Here is a 24,766-nt window from a genome sequence, read left to right as displayed (position 1 = left end):
AGGGATGGTGATTTGGGCTTGTTTTGCAGCCATGGAATCCAAGACCAAAGTATTCTAGAGTCAAATGTCAGAGTTGGGTCGTGCACGGACAATGATGTGAAGCACAGCAACAAACCTGTGAAAGAAATACTGAAAAAAAAGAGAAAAACCCATCCATTGATGAGAGCGTCGCCGATTTTGAAATGCTTTGGCAGGACCTTGAGAGAGCTGTGCATAAAACCAAACAATTGGTGAACTGAAGAGAGGTTGTATTGAAGAGTGGGACAAAATTCCTCTGCAACAATGTGAGAGTCACACAAAAAATGATTTCTTTAGATTATCTAAAGATGGTTGTACAAGCTCTTGGATCATCAAGTGTACTTCAGTTTCACAGGACAGCACAGTCTTATACACAAGACTATATATATATGAATTTGCAGCTTGTCTGGAGTACTGCGTTTACTGCTTTCTTTGTAAGCCATGAAAATGTGGTGTTGAGCCCAGATTTGAAATCCAGTGACCCTGAAAGTGAAATGGCAAACCAGAATTGTGCCTTCACTCATTTTATTGTTTACAACTGAGCTTTTCCTACAGTGACGGTTTCCCAGTGTGGAGCGGTGTAGTTCCTGCAGAACTCAGGCAGAGGAGGCCAGAGCACTCAGAAAATATGTGCTGCATCTCAGCAGTATTAACATTTATGATATGTAAAGCTTAAGTGAGTTAGGTGTGTGTGTGTGTGTGTGTGTGTGTGTGTGTGTGTGTGTGTGTGTGTTAATATGGTAAATATGTAGCCCAAGGATGACACACATTCATTGTGTAGGAAATTTGCATTTAAATTCTTCATGCCAAGCTTTAAATAAACTCCCTGTTAAAAGCAGATTCAAAGTTGAGCTTCCCAAAATAAGAGAACGTGACATTTCACTTACCTGGACCATGATTCAGGGATGTGAATAGGTTTGGTTTTATTACCCAGGCACCATTACCATGGATCATCTACACTTGTAACTAACAGCAGCCTTCGTTACATGCATATGAAATCAGTCACTGACATTTGTGTGTGCTTGTGTGGTTTCTTCTGTTCTTTTATTTCATGATAAAATAAAACATTTATTTTTGAACCAGCCCTTTAACATGACTCATTTCTTGAAATACAAGGGGAGCCAGAGTATTTTGGGCCTTCTCTGGCCATACACACATGCACGGACAAACCTCAAAGCAGTTTTACAAACGTTACCAGTGCGTGGCGAGGTTGGATGACTTTCTGGCTTATTAGTCATTTCTCTTTAAATCCAACCAGTCAGTGTAACCTGAATCTGTTGGCACAACCAGTGGTAGGTCTTCACCCTCAGCTCTGGTCATAGTTTGTCCTTTTCTTAATGATGCACCATTCAGATCACACACTTGGTTAATCGTCTGCACCTGGCAGGGTTTGGATGTTTTGCTCAAGGGCACTTCAGAAGGGCTCACACGTGTGGTTTTGATGCAGTCCTCCAAGAGGAAGGCTGTTCAGTTCAAAATTTAAGGTTCCAGGCTTAGGCTTCCAACCACCAGCAACAGCAAAACGGTGATGCTTGGGGGACTCGGGGGATTGGTACCCTTACCTGTCGATGCTTCCAGTGAAGGTGCTGGAATTCCAGTACCAGCTGTGCTACTCCCACTAAATTCTGTCACAGAGGCACGTTTTGTTGCAGCAGTTGTTGTAGTCTCTGTTACACCTCCAGCATTTGCTTCCAGTGTTCCTCCAAGAGACACTCCATCTTTGGGAGACTGCAGGTCTAAGACATCCTGGTCTTCTGTCTTATACCACTGGCACTGGAAGTCTTTCTTCCAGGTTTCAGCTGGATCCGGTTCAGCTGTCTTAGTGTCTGTGTCCGGCAGATCCGTGGCTTTCGCTGCCTCCACCTGAGACTGATGGCAGAAAATTATGTTATCAGTAACAAACACTACTATATTTACTCTCACAGGAAATATTGCAGTTTTTTGGAGTATTAGTCTAAAGTTTTCTGCACTTTAAGAACTACTCAACAAACCTTGACACCTTCTCCACACTTTTCTCTTCCCAATGATGGAAAGAGAAAAGTGTGGAGAAGGAGAGAAACTGATCGGACAGCGCATCATAGTGCAAATAGACAATGACCCATAGCGTCCTGCAAAATCAACCCAAGAGTTTCTAAAGGCAAAGAAATGGGACATTCTTTAAGCAACAGGTCAGTCAACTGATCTCAAGCCAACAGAGCGTGATTTTCAGCGACGGAGGAATAAACTGAATACAGACAGTCTAAAACAAGCAGCAGTGGAAGATGACTGCAGTAAAAAGATAACAGCATCTCAAGGGAGGAATCCCAGCGCTGGGTAATGTACATGGATTTTAGTATTCAGACTCCAACTGATTTTCATCCAAGTGTTAAAAACAATCATTAATATAATATTTAAAATTACATTAGTCTAACCTTTTGATTTAGATCCTCTGAAAATGGGGGCTATACATAAAAACAGCTGTGCTTCATATTAATGAAGTTAATGCAAAATTTTTCGAAAACCCTTGAACTAAAGCTGAAAGTCTACACTTCAATCACATGTTGATTGTTTGATTTAAAATCCAATGTTATGGTGAGCAGAGGAAAAACTACAAAAAAGCATCATTGCCATTAGGTGTATGCACCTAACCGTGTGTACTGAGTGTTGTGAAATCCTGATCTAGTCATTTACAGAAATATAACACGGTGTTCCTGCTGTGGAGGATCAGACTCCACTGCATCCACCTCCTTTGCATCTTAGCTGCCGTCTTCTTGTCTGTTGAACACAGAATATCCTCAAGCGGTCAAACTCCCTGCTGTTTTTGTTCCCTCTGAGATTAGTTTATATTCCCCCTGATAAAGCATACCTGGTTTACTTTAAAATTTTCTTCTTCAAAATTAGCTTTTATGTTTCCAACTTTTCAAACATGCAGCAGGTTAGGAGCGTGCATCACTGCGTCCCTGTAAACTACAGTAAGCAGACTTTGTGAATCAGTTGTAGAAATCTAGGTTTTATTATATAGCCTCTGGTACCACAATGTGTTTGTCAGCCTTCTCCACAAACATGATTTCACTGCGACTACTACATAGTTCATTCCTGACATGCAGGAAGCTGAAGTTTAAATGGCTTTAAATAGTATTTTCTCACCTTTTCAGCCACTGTGGATGGAGGTGGGAGATGGAGATAGGCAGAGCTTTCTGGATTTTGACGGACACATCTACCTCTTCCTTGACAAAGGGAGGCTGAGCAGAGTCGAGCTGCTGTGGTAACGTTGATGGAGTAGGGTCCCAGGACCTTACGGACAAACTCAGCCAGTTCCTGGCACTCTCTCTGGAAAAAGAGAGGCAGTTTGATGTAAACAGGAAAATGGACGAAACTCTCTTAAAGTTTCCTTTATGAAGTTAAGCGTTGTAGCAGACCACAAAAGTTGTAATGCAAACATAAAAATATATGGGAGGCGAGGAGACCAGTTGCCGGAGAGGAATGTTGTCTTATTCGTGTCTGATTTAGGGTTGTAGCTCCAATCACTAATGCACCCCCATACTTTGATATACCTTTATTAGTCCCACATTAGTCTTCCAGCCAACTCAGGTGGCCTTGCATAGAATGGGAAGAACAGTCTAAACACAGTCCATTATCAGGGTGTTGTTGTTCAGCTCCAGCCTTGAGACCGCAGCTGGCGCCAAAGGGGTATCCGTATGAAGTGATGGTGGTTTTTACGTTAGTGCGAACAGCTCATGAATTTCAAAGCTGTTCTAACAGTCCGACACTGGTCTCTCAATCTCCCGTTGGAGAGCCGCGAGCTTCTCCATGATGTTATCAAACTTACACTCCGTGATGTTGTCATTCTTGTGCTCAAAGAGCCGATTCTGAGAACTCACGACTGCAGTGAGCTTCTCCAAGATGTCATCCAATTTGAGCTCAGAGGTGTTATTTCGAGCGAGCCCCTCCAAGATGTAATCCAGTTTGCACTCAGAGGTCTTATTCTGAGTATTCACGGCAGCCGTAAGCTTCTCCAAGATCTTATCTGTGCTGACTCAATAAGCCCATTTTGAGAAACTCACGCCTCGTCCCATCGTTTCAGTCCCAGCGGGCAGCCTTGTGGGGGTTTGAACAGCCGGTTCCGCTCTCTTAATTCTTCGATAAGTCAGGGCCAAGCCAGCTCCGATCAGCAAGAACCTTGTTATCATGGTTCCGAATAGGTAGATATCTTCAGCACTCAGGCTCACCCAAGCCCAAACTTCTCATTGAGAAAGGGGTGTCAATTGCATTCAGGGACCAGTTGATCAAATCCATAATTCTCTTGTAGGTTTTAGAGAACAGACTGTGAGAGAGTGTTCCAGGGAAAAGTAATACAAAAAACACGAGACTAGACAAGGACACAAGAGGCTAAGCAGGCAAGCTAAGGGAGGGGAGGAGAGGAGAAAAGTGCGACCGCCTTCGTCAAGAGCAAGAGCAGAATTTTGATACCATCAGGGATGCAGGCTTTTGAACTGAGTGCTGATCACAAGTTGAATTGTTCTGCTTATTTTCATTCCCGAGGACAGAAGCCATTTTTTCTACACAGATTTTCGATTCCTCTGACCACAGAAGAGTTTTTCACTTTCCCTCAGTCCATTTTAAATGAGCTTTGGCCCGGAGAGGATATGTGGATTGTGCTCACATATCTCTTTAACCTGGATTTGTAGATGGCCGGGTGAGCTGTGTTCACGGACGATGATTTCTGGAAGTGTTCTTGAGCCCATGCGCTGATTTCCATGACAGAATCGAGCCTGTTTGTAATTCAGGGTTGTGTGAGGGCCCAAATATTATGACCATCCAGTACTGATGTTTGGTCTTGTCCCTTCCACCCACACATTTCTCAAAGTTTTTGGACTCTTTTTGATGATATTATGTACTGTAGATGATTCGATACTAAAAGTCTTCACAGTTTTATGCTGTGGAATGTTTTCCACCTCTCTAAGACCTAAGATGCTCTTTTTATACCCAATCACGTTACTGACCTGTGGCCAGTTTACCTAATTAACCTAATGTTTCCCTTTTCTAGACGTTTGCTGCCCTCACCCCTGCCATCACATTTAAACTGAGCCAATGTTTTTTTTTTAATTTCCACAGTTTGACATATTTTTATGTTCTACTGAAGTAAAATATGGGTTTATGAAATTTGCAAATCACTGTTTTCTGTTTATTTATATTTCACACAGTGTCCCACATTTTTCAGAAGTAATGAGGGTGCAGAGCATGCTGTGGTCTTTATGCACAGTGTGTACCTCTGTTTTAGTCTCACTTCTCTCCCACACGACAACTCCTGCTGTTCCCATGGCAGCACTTTCTCCTACGCTGCTGACCAGATCAGCCTGTAACAAAAAGACGAAGAAAATGTGCAATAAATTAAGCCATGAAAGGTCAATACAATGGCTTTGTAATATTCAGTGTATATTACAGTGGAACTATCTGTTTATTAAGCCATGAATCATAATCCCATAAGGAAGCTGTGAAGCAACAGAAAAACACATTTTCTGAGATTACATTTTAAACTGGAATATGTCACTGGAATTAACTTCTGCACTTCATCTGTTTATGTTTTGCTTGACTATTTAAGTAAAATATGTTTGCTGTGCACTACAAGTGTATATCATTGTATCTTATGTCTTACCTGTGATAAAAAAGTGTTAGTTGAGGCATAAACACTCTTAACAAGAGGAAATACTGGAAGGTCAAACTCTGCCCCGCTTGCAGAAGATATTCGTAGTGCTTCCTTTATTTGACTGGATAAAAAAAGTCTGGCTCCAGGTGTCCCACTCTATAAAAAAGCAAACATAATGCACACACTTTTAACAGAAATAAACGGTGTCATCTTGTGGTGATCAAAGCTCCTTTTCCAGGTTTCTTCTTGACATGGACATGTGTTTACTGTGCAGCGTTTTAGAATTGAAATTGGTTGGTCTTTGTCAAATGCAAAAACACTCAGGTTTTTTTGGCTCTTCTCGGTACTGTATCTCTGAGCTCACAGAGATGTTGGCATGCATTAACTCTGACAGGTAAAAGGTTTCAAACCAGACGTGACCTTCTTCTTTTTTTGGTTTTACACTAGGAGCTGCCTTTCTACAGTCGGGTAGATTTTGACAGCCCAAGAAGTGAAACTGAGCTGGAGAACAGTTTTTGGGACTTGTTCTCTTCTCCCTAGTTTTCCCTCTGCTTGTCTGACAGACAAGCTGAAATACACATGACAGTGATTAGGTTTTCAGTGCTCCCTAAACACAATGTTTTCTATTATCATAGTTTTATCATACAAATAAAGGTGGGTCATAATAGCAATACATAATAGCAATTACAAGCAAATAAAACTGTTCACTTAAAACATACACGTGGAAAAGTTACTGACCTGCAGCTTCTCCAGGGTGAGGAGAGGGTAGAGGGCAGAGCTTCGTTTCCATAGCCATGAAAGCTCATCATTAAGAGCCATCTCTGCAGGGGGGCACTGGCCGGTGTAATTGGCTAACATGTTTTGAGTTGGGTCGCTATTGTAGCAGCTAGGGTAAGGGGAAAAGCCCCATAATGCTTTGGGTCTTAACCTTTTGACCTCCCGTAGAGTCTCCATCATTACTGACTGGGCTGCTGCCTCGAAGTCCACCTGTGAAAACATGAGCAGATCTTTATGTCTTTTAAGGGGAAATTTCTGTTTTGTGGTCTAAAAAGACTTTGGGCACGTCATCATCCCGACACATTTTATTTGATGATAAACAACAAAATACAACACAAGATGACAGAAATGTACAAGCAGGTCTTATCAGCTCAATGAACAGGACTTCTTGGCAGTATCAGCAGTATTTTTTTGACACTTTGTTACTAGTAGTCTTTTACAAAAGCACATAATTTATTTCCATTTTCTTAGTTGTATCTATGAAAAATGCCAAATATAACACAGTTTGAGAGACATGAAGTTGTACTTTTGCACCAGCAAGGTGATTCCTAAACTGTTATTGGAATAAAACTTGGTATATGTTAGCCTTGTGTGCAGTGTGTCCTTAACACATTTGAGGATTTGGGGTTTGGTTTTTTTTAGCCACACAGTATCATCTAGACAGCATCTAATTGGCACCAGGTTTATTTTTGAGTGTGATAATGATTCCAAACACACTGCCAATACAGTAAAAGCTTGGATGGATAGAAAAGTACACAATGGAACACTACAGTTGATAGACTAGCCTCCCCAGAAGAAGCCAACCCATATGGAAAAGAAATAGCAAAAGCATATATGATTTACTCATGAAAGTGGCCACTTTCTCATTACTTTCATATATTTTTTAGTAAGTATACAAAACATACAAGTTTCATTATATAATTTTTCAAGGGATCTTATATGTGTTTTCACTCTTGTATGCTTTTCATACAAGTTTCATACAAGACAGATAAAAACTTTATAAGATTTATATATATCTTTTCCATATGGGAATGCACTGATAAACACAACTCATCTGCGACACATTTCTTTGCAATAGGGGATTCGACACAGCTGGTTGCTTATATTCCTGTGTAAAAGCTTGGTCACTGAGCGCCTCTGTCATTTTGCAATTTAAATTACTTTCCTGCAGCAACTATGAATTTCTGAATTTCTGTTTCAAATCTATGAGGTTCTGTCTGGACTGAATGCAAGTAGTTAATGTAAATTTCTGTTTAATATGAATTTCTTTGTATGTACATTGTAGTTTTGGTTGTGCTGCAGTTACCAGCCACTGTTTACCCAGTAGAACTATAATGTTACAGGAAGAGACCTACAACAGATCAAAATCAATATATATATATTTAAATACATTACCTTAAAATAATTTATTAAGAGTTTACTACAAATAGTTGATACTATAATTTGATTGACATTTTATTAGCAATATTCTCTGCCTTTACTAAAATGCCTCTTACCATGCTGGCCTTGATAGTACACCAAATACATCTGAAATCTCTTTAGCAGTTTTATTACATAAATACAACTGCTTAGAGTTGCTAAGTGTGAATATGTGGTTAAAATATCTTATTTACACCTATTTATGTTCACACAAATTGTCTAAATTAATGCAAGTTGTGTATTTTCTAAGGCCAGGCTGAGGTTTAAATGATAATCTCTCTGCTACAAAATGATGCCAAGGATCACTTTGTCCAAGTGAGTCATCACATAAAATACACTCACGAGATAAGTACCAAATTTTCAGTCTGACTTTCTTCTACATTTTCCTTCCTCACATTTCCTCATCGTCTTTCTCTTTATAGTTTATTACACTGTTACTTTAAAATATTGCCTGCTTAATGATGCAACTTTGGTGTGATAACCAAAAGCAAAATAGACCATAGTGGGGCTTTTAGTAGCAGTATTTCTTTTGAATTTTTCATCAAACATTTTTTCTTAAAACAAAGTTGGCTTCTTCCCAGTTTGCCCTGAACTTTAAAATGAACTCATCTTAGCATTTTTACCTTTTCACCATCTTTTCTTCGTGCCATAGTGGCTCTTTATTTCTACCACCTTGGACTTTCCTTACCTTTGACCACTTCTCCACTTCTGCAGGGGTCCAGTTAGGAAAAAAACCCTTGAGCAGTTTTTTTGATGCCTCCACATATAACGCTTGCTTCTCTCGACTCCGCGACCACTGAGGGACCCACTCACCCCAACGCAGTACCCCCAGACCAAGGTACCTTGGGGCAGGTAAAGCTTCCTCTAAGTCCTGCTTCATCTTCTGGAGGTGAGTTTCCAGCCGTGTGTGCTGTGGTAGTCCCCCATTTATTGGCGTGTCTATATCTACAAAGTAAGGGTAGTTCCCCAATGTATCTTCATAAAAGACAGCTACACGGCTGTCCCGTTCCATCCCGAAAGAGCCGGGATCTGGCCGACCAGAGCAGGAAGAATCAGGGATACCCCAGAAGATAATAAAAGGCTGTCCAGACAGGAGAGGGGGGAAGGTTGGCCGCGGTGGAGCAGCTGTACAGATGCCAGCAAAGGCAGCAATCATGAGGAAAAAGAGAGCTGATAAAGAAGCAGAGTGAGTTCTGAGATGGTAAAGTTTCAGTTTTGGTTTTGGCTGTGGGTCTTGATGAGACCGAGGCTCAGTCCACGCCATTGAAGCAGTTCCCTCTCAGGTTCTCGTCTCCTTGAGCCCCTCACAGCAAATCATGTTCCTGGAAAACACAAAGCAGGAGTTAAACTTTATTCTATAAAGAGATGCAGTTGCTAAACAATGTCACCATCAAGTTGTATGCAGCAAGTGATGAACAAGTTATTTGTTGTCAGTTAGTTGTTGAAGGTCATTTGAGCTCATTAGAGCAACTTGAAACATTAAGAATGGTCACTGGGGAATAACCTGTCCCAGATATCTGTGGATCTTAAACATGTATGTAAACATTCGAATTGGCTTTCCACTTGTTTGATGATGCCCTCATGGTGCACTTTACACATTTGCTTGAGCTCAAGAATACTCACCACATGTTGGTGAGAGACACTAAACACAACTTCTATTTTACAAGGAAAGTCCAGAAGGAAAGAAACCCACCACCCATGACCAGATGTGCTCATTGACACTGCATCTTCTCAGGACTGTAACTGGCTTGATGGCCATCTTTTTTTGCAGTTGTGTTCATTTTGTTGCAACAGTTAGGATGGGAAACTTTGATCTTATTTGTTAATACATAAGCTTTGCTGATTGCATTTAATAACCAGTACTGATTATTATCAGTCAGAAATGCTGAAAAGGCTTTTTAAGGTCTAAATGGTAAAATTTAGATTTCATGTATCAGTCACATTGTACAAAACCCGCTCTTCTTCTTTTACACTGACAAAATGCCCAATGACTAACAGCACAGTAAAATACATTGTTTCATAGATACATTTTCTGGGTTGCAGGGTTTCAAGCAGTCCAAGCAGAGATGTCTAGATGTCCCTCTCCTTTGCCACCTACTCCATTTTGACTGGAACGACAACGAGGAGTTTGCATAATCATGTCTCCCGGCTCTGCCTTGGGGATTCCTGCCAGTAGGATTCCCAAAAACACACACACTAAGGAGGTGCTCAGGAAGCATCTTAATCAGATGTCTGGACCACCTCAGCTGCCTACTATTGGTTTGAGTCCCCGTGAATGACTGAGCTTCTCACCCTACCTCCAAGGGAGACCCAGGAAGAACCTCATTTTCACCGGTTGTGTCTGTATTATATTGGTCACTACCCAGAGCTGTCGTTCATTGGTGTGGAAAGGAACGTATAGGTCAACCAGTAAATGGATAACTTCGCTTCACATTCAGTTCCTTCCAGTACAGCACTGCTGCAGACGTTGCACCAATCTGTTATCAGTCTCCCACAACCTTCTTTACTCCCATGTGAACAACACCCCAAGGTACTACTCTTCCACTCGGGCCAGCAACTCAATCAACCCAGAGGGGGGACTCCACCTTTTTCTGGCTGAGATCCATGGCCTCTGACTTGGAAGTGCTAATTCTCATCTCAGCTGCAAACCACCCCAGTGCAAGCTGGAGGTCACGGCTTGCTGGAGCCCTCAAAAACCATTGCAACAAGCAGGCACAAGATCCTGAGACCAACAGGTCACATCTGTAACCCACTGTTGCTCTCAGAAAGAGACCTCAATCAAACCCATAGCCTCTTTTGATATTTCTACTGCAAGCTTAATACAGCTCTTTTTGATTGATCTGATTAACCCCCTGAAATCCTGAAGGTGCACAACACACAAACACACATGGCACCAGTGGTTTACGCTGAGTAGTTGAGAATCTTGTTAGGTTACAAGAGTGTTTGGTTCTGAGAGAGTAGATAAGAAGTTTCAAATATTTATTTCACCCTTAAATTCATTGATGCTATAAACACTTTTAAATAGTTTTGCTATCTTTAACATGGAGTAAAATATTTTTTTTTTCATTTTTAACACTCTTTTCCTTAACCCCTGGAGGGTCTTGGGTCGATTTGTGGCTCTAAGACCAATAGTGTATGCATTTTTCTAAGACCCTCCAGGGGTTAAAGTAACTTTATGAGTCACATTTTAATTTCTATTCAGTGTGACCACTGTGTGACTCACTCGGCTAATTTGGATCATAATGAAGTGCTAATATATGCACCAAATTATCCCGTCAGTTCAGATAGCTAGAGAAAACTGAGGGGGAAAATAGGAGAAAATTCAAGTCTAGTTAGTGTAGGACCACATTTAAGCATATGTTTGCCTCTCAGCCTTTAAAGATTTTTTTTTTTTTGTTGTGGGACACTTTGTTTTAGATTAACACAATTCAAAGCGGCACAAGAGGTACTGCTTTTGCTTCCTGCCAGTGAATGTGCATGAAGTTTTGGATTGTTTGAGTAATTACTATAAGAATATAGTGATTAAAAGTCTAAACTGGGGTGAGTGAGTGGCTTGCTCAGGAATAATGAACTATGAATGCCCGGGTATCCTTTTACATTTCTGTAGAAAAGGAGGGGAGAGCAAGATCTCTTGCAGCTTCTTGTTAAAACAAAAACAAAACACACACACACAAACTAGAAAATAGAGAACTGTCCATGGAAACAATTGTCCAATTGGGAGGGAGAGACACTGTTGTTGTACTCTGAAGGAGTGTTGTTCAGCAGGCAGCGCAAGATATGAGCTAATAAGAACTGAAAACAGCACTTGTGTTGCTTTTTTGTGTAGGCAGAAAAACTGATAATGGAGGGAGACTCTGCATTGCTAAAAGTGGCAGAGGAATACTTCTGCTGTGACACCATAGCATCATTATCTGTGTGAACTGACACAGATATGCACCAAGATCTGCTCACGATATAAATACAAAATATAAATTTTTAATGGGGGTAAAGATGCCAGGCAAACTGTCTATTAAATTGGTAGCATGCAGAGATATGTGACTTTAGACAATATCACTGCATCTGTGCCCTAGCATAAGGAGTGGATATATTACACGTTGTTTTTGGTTTGTTTTTTTTGACATTTTAAATCATCAAATTTTTGCCTCCAAACCCTCGTCTTGGACCAGGACCGACATGCCAGCGGTGGATTTGTCTGTGAATCTATGTCCACTCAGTAGGTAGAGACTTCACACAAGGTAGCCATACCCTAAAGCGTACCCTGCTTTATGGTCAATTTTACTATAAATTGGAGTATAATTTACTAAATTAAAATGATGCTGTGTTCAACAAGATTTGAGGCTGTTACAGTATTAAATAAATTAAGAAGTGGAGCCATTTTTTCCTCATAGATTTCTTGGAGCCAGGGGTTTCTTACACATTAGCACATTAGCACACTCATCACACCAAGAAGCAGTGTTCATCTTTTATATACAGTGCATATATACAGAGCATTGGGCATGGATACTGGGAACTTGAGATTTCCAATACTGGAACTGTTTGTCTGTGGAAACCCATGCTATAAAGTTTTTGTATGATGTTAATGCCAAAGGACATGAGCGATGCAGTTATTGAGTCAGCAGAGCACTCGTGACTTTTATGCATTATGCACCTCAGCACTCAGTGACCCCCACACTTTACATGGACCCTCACTTTGTGGGTGACTTACTGTAATTCCTAAATGCCTCTAATTTGCAATAATACCACTTACAGTTGATTATGGAATATCTAGTAGCACTTAGGAACAAACCATTACTACACAAATGTTCGTAAAGACAGACTGCATGGCTAGATGATTTTTATAAACCTGTTGCCATGAGACTGAAAGCACATGAATTCAAGAATTAGGACATGTGGCCCAATACCTTTTGTCCATTTAGTGCATGTCTCTGCAGAATTGTTTTCTTTTTATGCATTTATGCTGATCCTACTGAGATACGGCACCTCTTCTGCCAGAGGTTGTGGTCAAGGTAGGGAGAAAACCATTTATCCAGTGGAGCTCTTGGAATAAAAGAAAAATATTGTTTGGTCTTTAGGAGCAGTGAATTGTACTGGTACACAGTAACATGTTCTGGCAGCTGTACAGTTTAAAAACTGCAAAGCAACCTGACAGACTGTGTGCACATAAATAATAACGAATAGGGCTAATCTTTCTAATCTTAAAAGTACGACAGCTCTTAAACAAACATAAAAGCCTTCAGGAGCCCATTAGTATGTATAACAAAGGTAAGCGTGTCATCTAGCTGGATGTTAGGCCTTTTGTAAGAGGTAATCCTCTCGAAACGAGTGCCATCCTTTTACAGTTTAAATCTAAATTAACAAGAGAAATCTGCAATAACTTAAAGGAAGTTTGTCAGTTTTACTTCACTTTATCAAATTGTGTCCAATTCCTCTGTGTTAACAAGGGCTTGTTGCATTCTTGTGCTTTCCAGACGTTATCTTTTTTTTTTTTTTGTTCACCAGGTGCTTGTCACATTTTGGTGAAAAATGTTCTAACAATTGCTTGTTAGCAGTGGCAACTCTTCTCGGGAGCACAGATAGCTGCATACTCTCTAACAAGCCATTAAAAAGGGAAATGTCCCACTATTTGAGTGCCTGCTGGGGACTAAGTAGAATTTTAAATGCCACCAGCTTCCCGCAACATTTAATATGCTGCTTGCAAATAAATGCATAAGGATGTCACAGCATCCACTGCCCTCAATACTTCTATACATCTGGTGGTTTTAATTGTCGATACATTTGATCGACTTAGCCAATAAGAAACGTGAAATTAACATAACAAAACTGGAGCGTGAGGTATGGCTGTCCGTCAGGTAATGTCTGCACACACCCCCGTTTGAACAAATAACACAAAGTACAGTGTTTGCACAGCTATGATAGAAAGCTACACTATATGCATTTGTGAAAAACATAGAAAACACTAATGTATTTTTAAACAGCAACTTAACATCTTATCCCATCTCAGATGAGCCAGTTTCGAGAACATTTCCTGCTTAACTATCTCAGATTTGCATAAAAATGTAATGTTGATAAATGTTAACATTTATAAAGATTGCTGTGGAATTTTAGATTCACATCAAATTATTTTAAAGATTCAAGCCTTCCTCTGCGCATTGAAATCGGAGAGTGAATGTGAATATCTCAAAAAAGTGTTAAAGCCTGAACATTTCAGCTATCTTTCTTATCATCAAAATGAATCAATGCCTTCCTGATTAAAAATAAAAAATAAAAAAAAATCCAGCACTCAAAGTCACATACAATACTTGAGCATACATAATTAAAGTGGCATTTGTGACAAACTTGTAATGATATATAAAGAAATTACACAATACTGTAAAATAAAGCTTATAGAATACTTTCGTTGTGACAAAAAAGAAGAAAATGCCATTTTCATTCAACTTTCAAGATGGTCATTCCATCGTGAACCATCGAATTTTTTTAATGTTTTTTGTTAAACCATCTTTGATTTCCCTTTTTATGATCCAAGGTTTGGACAGTTTCACAGAAATCGTTACGGCCGAGCAGAAGGCTTGGTTAACTTCAGACAGAATGAATCGTTTATATGAATTCATCATATTCCTGCTTTAGTACAAGGTATTCAAGTCATTTCATTGATTTAATGTAAACTAAACTGCGTGGCCAAAAAATAAAAAAAATAGAAATCACCACTTGGATTTGAGATGAATAAGTTGGCTGGCTACAGATCATTTAACCCTAAGTGATGCGGTAAACAAGAATCATGTTGGAAAACATACCAAGGGATTGGACCTTAACAGCTGTGTTGCCTTAAGAAAACCACTTATCAGTCAGTGTGGTAGGACTTGACTTAAGCGGTCAAAGAAGTGCAGGAGACTGATGCTGTCCAGTGTAGCAAGTGATTTATTCACCATTTTGTGACCCAAACAATATTTACAAAGAAACAAATAAGAAACTCAACTCTATAATTAACTCAGTTCAAATAAACATAACTGAACTTAAATCAAGGGAAATTAAGGTCAAACTGCACACAGCTACACTGACCTGGTCCTCTCTCCTCAAACACCTGAGTTCTGCTTAAATAGTCCACTTAACCAAACGATTTCTCCTCTGGACTATTCCATTCAGTAGGTAAGATGAACATAACGATATTCAAACCTCCACTACTACTCTTTACTAGCAACATAAACTTTATGGTGTAATCAATACATATTACAACAATAAGTCTATTTCTCCATAAACACTCTAAAATCAACTTTATGAAATTACAAGAATTCTTCCCCTTCTGCACTTGGTCTCTTCCTGTGACCTCAGATTAACCCAGAAGCTGTAAAGCAGGAAGTAAAACTACATTTCCTCCTTTTGTTTCTGGAAGACAGGTAGGTAAGTTTAAACAATACAAATTAACAGTTGAAGTAAATAACAACTTAACAAACTCGTAGAAATTGATTTAAACCAAAGATGTTATATTATATAATCTGTAAAAGTGCAAAACATAAACATGTTTGCCTATTGCAGATTACATGTGAAATATGGTTAAATCAAAACAAGAATGTTAACTAAGAATATGGACAAATGGTGTTCTCACCCACTTTGTCACAGTCAGCCGGATTTGATAGGGTGCAACGGGAAAAGGTGATGTGGTCTGAGGAGTCCAGATTTTTCCTGTTCCAGTCTAGCTTCAGCAACAATATATGCTCAAAAAGTAAGTTGGCTGACTCTGAATACCGATTCTACAGGTGTGTCCATCAGTGGATTTTTGCTCTCCTGATGGCTTCTGCATGATCCAAGATGACAATAGCTGAATTCATTAGTCTCAAATTGCAAAAGAGTGCTTTGGGAGCATGAATCATCATGGTCTGACCACCCAGAATCCAGATCTTAATCCCATTAAAAGTCTTTGGGATGTACTAGAGAAGACTTTACTCTGTGCTTTTGATGAATCTTAGCTTCTAACTGCAGACACCTATAGTAAAATTTGCTAGAACCTCATATATTCCAAATATTTTCATAACAATTTGTGGGGTGCACTCTAAAATACAACCAAAGGTCTTTTAAAAGATGTGTCAGTGGTAAAAAGTGAAAGCATTTGCATTAAGTGATGTAATGTATATTTTACAGAATGAACTCCCAATCACATGTTATTGTTTCAAGGTATTTTAGTATTACAACGCTGGTCTCTAATTTATTTATTTATTTTTACCATAACCATAATCTATATAATCCTGTCTGTCTGCTAGTAGTGAGTGGTAAATGTGTTATCCAGCTAATCTGTCGTCAATAAGCCTTTGTTTATGTTAACTCTTCTGCTGTCTGGGATCCTGAACCCTCCACCTCTACAAGCAAGTAAAGGGCACTGCAGCTGTAAGGGTTACATGTACTGTTTGCCCCCAATGTGTCAGCTTTATATTACACAAAAGATTTGCACAGGAAAAAAAAAAGAAAATTAATGCTTTGTGTGTATGGGAGGTTGATTTCCTTTTAGTTGATAGTTATAGTTTACTTACACTGCTGTTTATTCATAAAAAGTTTCCTTTCTTTACTGGGTCTTTCAGCCACAATGGAGTTAATGAATTTATTATAAATCCATCATTTTCAGTGATTTTCTGATGTGTTTCTTGAGATTTTTTGATCTCACACTTCATTTGTCTGCTCGTGTCCCGTGAAAGCTATCATGCTGTGCCAATCACACAAGGAAATCTGTTATTTTTACCTGCTGAGACTCAGATTTGATCTTGTCATCATCAAATAGGTAAAAAAAATACAATTAAAAAAATGCACTTAATGAATAAACAATCCATTAGAGCAAGACATAACAGCATAAAATATTAAATTTAGATTTCATTAGAAAGCCTGGCAACTGTAACTTGTTATCTATCTTTGGTACTGACTACTTCAAGTCGGCTACAGTTCAGTACAACAGACTGTCTGCATATTAGAAACTTGCTGTCCTTTTTACCTTTAATTTGGGGCTGCACTGTCCAGTCTGTCCTGGTGTGCTTTTGCTCAATGAAGACAAATACTGATATTAGTCAATACGGACAGGAAATCAGCCAAAACCACAGTAACAATTAAAAAACCCATTCATATGAAGCACTCAATTATTTATATGATGATAGTAATGACACACGTTGGGCAGGAAATCTAAAGGGTTAGAGCAGGGGTGGGCGATATATTTCCCCATAGGGCCACATGACAACCTGTGGCCCCTGGTGGGTGGGCACAGGTTGTCATGTTGTGGAAAGCCGCACTAATAAGCTGAACTCAATTCTGCTCAATACTAATTTGGTCTCTTTCTAAGCTTATGGATCCGGACTTCCACATTAGAGGTTAGAGAGTAGGAAACGACCTCAAGAAGGTGACACGCAATCTCTGAAGGTGAGCATTTTCCCCACTTATTATTAACCACGGATGTTGCCTAACGGTAGCCACTTAGTGTGGGGACTCACTCTAATGTGAGTCCTTCCTGGTAGATGCGAAACATTCAGAATGATTGCCGCTTTTGTTGGTGTCGTTGAGAGGCAGCTTGTTTGTGCGTACAAAAAATACAATTTGTATTCTAAAGGTCAAGTCACTTTTATTTACATTTATTTAAAACAGCAGAAGGTGACCCAAAGATGCATTGGCATTCCTAGTGTCCAAACCCCCAAAAGACAAATGGTGTTCTTTTGTGTTTACTCAGGTTTACCTCTGTTACTTATAACATGTATTCGCTTGGAGATCAAGGTGCTTTATTATGCACTAAAAACAAACAAACAAAAACCTTTAAATTAATACATTTTTTATAAGTTTAACAGCTAATCAAGAATTGCCTGAACTAATGACTACCGACTGAGAAGGCTTTTGTTCAGGAGTCATGCTACTTATTATTGCAATACAACACTCAAAATAAGAAAAAGATTTTAGAAAAGATTGTTATGCACTTAATGTTCCTCAAAACATCTTTTTTTATTTTATAGCAATATCTATATATTTTCATAGGAAAAAAAAAAACGAGATTTCATATTACACATCCGTTGCCCTTATTATTATAGTTATGGAAATGCAAACTGTCCAATGCAGTTCTGAATTTTTAGACATGCACTACAGGGGCACAATATCAAATAGTAATGTATAGAGTCATATATATATATATATATATATATATATATATATATATATATATATATGTATATATATATATATATATGTATATATATATATATATATGTATATATATATATATATATATGTATATATATATGTATATATATATATATATATATATATATATGTGTATATATATATATGTGTATATATATATATATATATGTATATATATATATATATATATATATATGTATATATATATATATATATATATATATATATATATATATATATGTATGTATATGTATGTATATATATATATATATATATATATATATATATATATATATATATATATATATGTATATATATGTATATATGTATATATATGTATATATATATGTGTGTATGTATATATATGTATATATATGTGTGTATGTATATATATGTGTATGTATATATATGTGTATGTATATATATATATATATATATATATATATATATATATGTATATATATATGTTTGTTATATACAATAACAAAGCACACACGTGAATCACACACGTTGGATATAAAATAATAAATATAAGATTAATGAAAACTTTAACATAGTTACTAATCAGCTATCAGGATATTTATTGTTAAAATACTCTGTAACAATTGAAAGTTCCCCAGTGACGACCTTGTACATCGTTAAATTGTATCAGTATTTACCAGCGTGACTACTGATATGCAGCATTCAATTATGGGTCTCTAAATAAAACTTTTGATATTCAAATACGTTAATAAATGCCCAAATCTGCTCCTGTCTGTTTACAGTATTATAAACCTTTAATACATTTTTTGTGCTTACATATTTGTCATATTTGTTGAAAGACTTTTAAACGACATCACAGAAGTTTTTTTTAATGTAACAATGATGACTACTCTACATTTATTCAAAGTTCTAGTGTGTAAAATGACAAAATATTATGCACATTATCGTGGATTCTCTAAGTGAATGGCATGTAACTCAGGTCTGCAGATTTTGTTTAAAAAAAATGTCTACAAAGACACTACTGCGGTGAAACCAACTACTGCTAAACTACATGTAACTTTTTACCTGATACCATCAACTTGTTGATATGGTAACTTGAGGCTAAAACATTGTTGCCCGCACCTCAAATACATGCTTTTGCTAAATGTATTTGCATTTTGGTTTAAATCATTCTTTTTTTTATGTTAAATAAATAAACTTACCAAACAAACTTACCAAGACCAACATTGTTCCCGTGTTTAGTCCTCACACACTGGACAATGTGAGAGTTTCTTCTTCCTGCTCTAAAATGTCTGATTCCTCCGTCTTCAGTTTTACTCCTTAACCTCCCATAGAGAAAAAACATGGAATCCCGCTGGATTTGCGATGGCATGGATGAGCTGTGCATGTATAACATGCAGCAAAAAAGTCTGACATCCAGAAGGGAGAGAGCGAGGAAGGGAGCAAAATTACAAAATTTCACAGCAAATCTGAAAGGAGAGAGACTATGTATCAGGATGAGGAAATAGAGGGTTGGAAAATCTAACAGAAAGGAAAAAAGAAAATAAAAGTGTTAAAAAAAATTCAGAAAGAGAGGCTAGACATTGACGGTGCGTTCGCCAGATAGAAAGATGCGTGGGCAGGAGTGTGTGTGTGAATGTGTGTGTGTGCGCGTGCATGTTTGACCTCGCCTTCACAGCCAACTTAAGCTTCCTTACTAAAAGTAAGCGGGGTCAGTGGCGTCCACGTCGACTCACATGACCAGTGACACCGACTGTAATCCCATAATCCCCTGCTCTACCGCTGCTGCTCTTGGCTGATTAAACACCCATGCTGTGGAGGATCACACCTGTCTTCCGTCTTTTCGTCCTCCCTCTTCATCCTTCCTGTCTTCTCCTCTTCCTCTTCCCCTCAGTCACCTTTCGTGCTCTAACCTACCCTAAACACAATTTGTTTTGTTTAACTTCCTTTTAACTTCCCCTCTCCTCCTTTAGCCATCCCTCTGCTCCAGCTCGCTACCTCCCACCAAAATCCCTCTCTCCCTAATCTTGATTCTTCCACGTTTGACTCTGTTGTTCTATGCTTACCTCTGTTGATCCCTGTTTATCTAGGGTTCACAGGGAGACACCAGCTTTGTCTGGCTTGGTGTGATGCAGAAATAAACTACTGTATCCTCTTTCTCTATGTTTCTTCCTGTGCTCACGTGTGAAACGATGAGCAGAAAGTAGATAAACATCATTCAAGTACCCAAGGTGGGCAGGTATGTACAGACCCTGTCAACAACATTAATCCTCGACTGATAGTAGCAGCGTGATTATATGAACGCATATGAAAAGCCACTTTTAATCTAACTTGGGATAAATCATGCATCAGTGGACCGTCTTGTATTTGAGGCTGATTACATTTAAATGAAAAAACTGTGCATTTATATCCTCCAATTTTCCACATTCGTTCCTTTGTTTAGTCCTCTCTCCATCATCTTTTTCTTCATTGTCTTTTTTCTTTTTCCATTTTATCGCTTATATGTTTCTATCCCAACCCTTTATTTAGGCGCCATACCTTTCACATTCCATTTCTCTCTTTTTAGCTCCCTGTCATTTTTTTCCATTAGGGCTGTCACTGCACATAATAGCTAATAACCTGGTCAAAGAATACCACCTGTTCTCTCGTACTCCTTCTGTAAATTGCGCTTTCTTCTTGCTGTTGGTCTATAGATTTGTGTAGTCCCAGGCTCTGTTTCTTTTCATGCTGCACAAAGCGTTCTTAGAATATTTGAAACTTCCTTTTGCAATTCTTTTAGTTGCTTCATTTCATCCTCCCCTGCTCCTAATTTACCTCTCTTTGTTTATTTGTATAGGATAGGAATTGGTAGCCCTTAAATATTAGGTCTTAGTTTGGCTGGGTAAGCCAATATGGATAATTCAACTATAAAATTATTGGATTAGTAGGGAATTCTTCAACCGTTTAAATGTCTTTTAGTTGTTATTATTATATAATTCATACAATTTAAATGCAACTCCATTTATGATGAACACATTCTAAACGTATCAATAATTTACCACTGAGTTACAACTCTGAAAATACCATATATCGAATAATCTTTTATGTATGAGCGTTCATTCTGCATCTTGATTGTGAAGGCGTACTTTTGTGGAGTTCAGTGCATTGCTTACAGCATCTGATACATAGCTGCTCCTACATCTTATAACCTCTTTTGGTAATTCCCACTGAGGCCTTCTGCACTAAAAATTCCTGCATCGCGCTGTGGGGAGCTAAGGATAAAAGCATCCACCACATGCCATGCTGTGTATCTTTATCTCAGTATCTGCGCTGTATCTGTGTCACGTGCTTCTGCCTTTCTCAGTTCTCCGGTTGTTGTATCTCTTCTGCATGCTTCTGAGGTTTTGTTCCATTCCAGTCCTGATAGATCACATAAATCTCTGTGTTCATAGGGATGCTGTTGTCAATGCTAATTTTTTTTATTTATTAATAACCTGAATAAAACACTTGAAAATACACATACATACTCACATCTATACTTTTTTTCATTTAAAAAAAAATATTATAACACATGAGGTAATGACCCCAAAGCTAAATGCATGCTGGGAAATGGTAGCTATCACAGCAGCATGTCAGCTACCTAATATTTGTGCTATATTCATCATACCTTTCGTGAATTTCAGTAGCTTGCCTCTTTTTGGACACACTACTTAGCTCGAAATAAGTCACTTCCTCATTTGAGAAGAAATAATAAATTAATGTTAAAAATACACCTGAAAAACTGAAGGTTTTTTTTAATATATTTTAAAACATAAACTTGTGCTCCTCAGACTTTCACTGTGTAACAGAGAACCAGTGGCCTGAGGGTCATTTTTACCTGCTGATTCAAATGGATCATCTTCTTTCGCTGCAGGGTGTGTGCCAAAGGCGCAAACTGCATTCACACAATCTCTATCTCGGCAAGACATGCAGCATCTCCTTACTTCTCCGCCAATAGTATTTTAATTTTATGGTGAAATTCACTGTCAGACGAAAATGAAAAGAGAAACACTGCTTAAAGCTGAAAAACGTGACAGTCAGGGACCACACCAGTGAACATATCAGAAAAATAAAATAGCAATACTACATACTTAGCCTGTTTACATTGTTGCAGCTTTTCATAATCCTTCAATATAAAGATAATTATTTGGATCACCTGGATGAGAAAACTTAGGCTAATTGTTTTGTGTATGTTGTTCTTTTCATGTGCTGATAATATTAAGCTTTTACTTAAGTACCCATAGCCCAAGTTGAAAAATCACTATTCAGACCGACTTGTTGGTCAGTCGCACTTTTTTGTTAATTTTAATTTTAAAAAGTCTATGAACAAATAAGTACAGTAGTTGGGTACTTGTTGAATCAACATACCAGTACTGATACAGGAAGTGGGAAGTATTTAAATAATAATAAATAAATTTTTTATTTATATAGCACCTTTCAAGACAGAATCACAAAGTGCTGCACATAAGATTACAAGTCATAAAAAGGTTTAAAAAGAGAAAATAAAACGGGCAAAAAATGAACCAAAAGCAGTTTTATAAAGGTGAGTTTTGAGTTGTTTTTTAAAAACAGCTACTGAGTCCACAGTTCTTAATGTTTGGGGGAGAGAGTTCCACAGTCTCAGGGCCACAGTGGCAAAAGCTCTGTCACCCTTAGTCCTCCTCTTAGTATTTTTTAAAGCAAGTAAGCCCTGATCAGATGACCTCAAAGACCTGCTAGGGACATAGGGCTGTAGCAGATCAAAGATGGAGGCTGGTGCCAATCCATGCACAGCTCTGTAGGTCAAGACCAGGATCTTAAAATTGACTCTAAATTTAACAGGAAGCCAGTGTCACTGACTCATTTTCTGTGTAGTGAATTCTGAGTATGGTTTGTGTGACAGAGTGATGTGGGAGCCTGGAATATTGTTTTAGTCTGCAGCTGCATGAACAAATAATCAAAGCCAGTCTTCAGTGCTCTGCAGGGGGACATTAAAATGAAAAGTGGCCTTACCTCCAATCAAGAGGCTAACCAAAAATATGATTCTTTATACGAGAGCCTAAGAGTAAATTAATTACTGTTTTCGTTGTACCACCCTGCACTGATTTGGAAATATTCATATTTGAGAATCAGGGGTGGCCAACTTGAGCAAAATTAGCACTTAATTTTAACTCTTCAAAAATCACTCTTTGTGTTTTTTAGGAAATTGATTCTGAGGTTGAATGGGAAGGTGGGGGAATCATGTGATCCTGAGTTTAGCTTCTTGATTCAGTATGTGGGGTTTTTTGTCAAAAAATGTTGGTAATTAAATTTGTGACTGATCATAAATAAATTCCAAAACTTTGTAAGCTACATTTAATAAATAACAACTTTATATTTAATGAAACTTTATTCCTCATTAATAATGTTTAAAAATCATTAATTATAGTTTATATCTACTTATCTATTCATTATATTTTGCATGCTGTCATAGTTGATGAGTTCCGTTATTGATCAGTGAGCCCATCCTCGTTCGGTGGCTGTCAAAGTTACTAATGTCCCTCAGGTACACATTAAGTATTCTAAAAACCACATATATCCATAGCTGAATTAGTTACATATGAAGTGTTTTGATAAAGCTCGCATGTATTTGATGTAAAACAGTGATCCAACTGTGATGAACATGTGGGGGGAAATAAGGAAACTTTAGCAGCAACCTACATAGCTGCAGCTCTACTTATTTGATACTGCGTGTGCGGACGTTAAACTGTAGGTGTGAATTTATATGTACAGTATGCATGCCTGCAGCCATAACACATGTGTAGGTTTTTTAAATAAAGTTTTTAGACTCTATTATATTATGCCAGTGCTTCTTTTGATTCCTTTCATTGCTCGTCTGGTTTCATGTATATCGCACGTAGACGTGTTTATACGTACAGCATGTTGTACTGTGTATTATGCTGCCGTGACGAGTTCTTCAGCCCTCTCTAAAGTGAAGCAGATGGAGCATTCGGAGGACACAGATTATGTGCAGTTCACCAGCAATACCTTAAGGTTAAACCAGTGTTTCTCAAACTGCTGAGCACGCTGGGGTTAAATTGGGATTTGACAGCTGGAAGAACCCTAAGATCCCAAGCTCAACGGCTGTCAGAAGCAGCGGATACGATTCTTGTCAATGCAAAGATTTTTAAAAATGATATTTAATAATATAAAACACTTTGTGTCTTTCTGTGGTATTTGAACATCTCCAGGATGCAGACGCTACCCCGAATTCTAATTTGCACAGTGGGAGTCATTGATAAAACACTTATGTCATTAAGCGTCTGCCCATATAACAGAGAGGGATGCTGGGTTGGGTCCTGTAAAGACATGTTGAATCATGGGATGGAAATTGTGTTAGAAGGGTTTTATGCACGCAATAACATCTGAAAAATGAAGCCCAGAACAGGAATGGAGCAGAAATAAACACATTTACAGCCGAGTGCAAAAAAAATAATTTTTGTTTCTGGTGCTAATTTCCTCTTTCATAACAGCTGTACCTGACAGGAGTCAATTTAGAAGAAAAAAGGCTCTGTGGTTAAGGCTCTGTGGAGTGGGGTTTTTTTAACAGCTGGGTGCTTTCTGCGCTGTTAGATGTCTGCTCCTCATCTCTTTGTCCAAATGAAATAAATGAAACTCTCTTCAGTATTTGTGGTTAGGGGGCCATTTGGAGCATTTGAATGCATTTATCATGCAAATAATATGGTTTGCACATAGGAGGGACTTTGCATTTTATTCATGTTTCTGTTTCTCTGTAAAACATCCATACAGTTA

At 38.2% G+C, this 24,766-nt stretch overlaps 1 protein-coding gene across 1 annotated transcript; it reads right to left on the bottom strand.

Annotated features, from left to right (window-relative positions):
* Nucleotides 1-1,057: 1,057 nt before the first annotated feature.
* LOC308407295 (hyaluronidase-2) lies at nt 1,058-19,564 on the bottom strand. The gene is made up of 7 exons (XM_080898866.1): nt 19,193-19,564; nt 8,529-9,162; nt 6,383-6,631; nt 5,654-5,800; nt 5,268-5,354; nt 3,145-3,327; nt 1,058-1,887 (listed from the first exon to the last, which is right to left on the bottom strand). The coding sequence occupies exons 2-7, from the start codon at nt 9,102-9,104 to the stop codon at nt 1,498-1,500; spliced, it is 1,632 nt and encodes a 543-aa protein (XP_080754992.1). The 5' UTR covers nt 9,105-9,162; nt 19,193-19,564; the 3' UTR covers nt 1,058-1,497.
* Nucleotides 19,565-24,766: the final 5,202 nt, after the last annotated feature.

The sequence above is a fragment of the Rhamphochromis sp. 'chilingali' genome (genome assembly GCF_963969265.1).
Source record: "Rhamphochromis sp. 'chilingali' genome assembly, chromosome: 12".
NCBI lineage: Eukaryota > Metazoa > Chordata > Actinopteri > Cichliformes > Cichlidae > Rhamphochromis > Rhamphochromis sp. 'chilingali'.
This window is presented reverse-complemented; position numbering and strand designations above follow the sequence as displayed.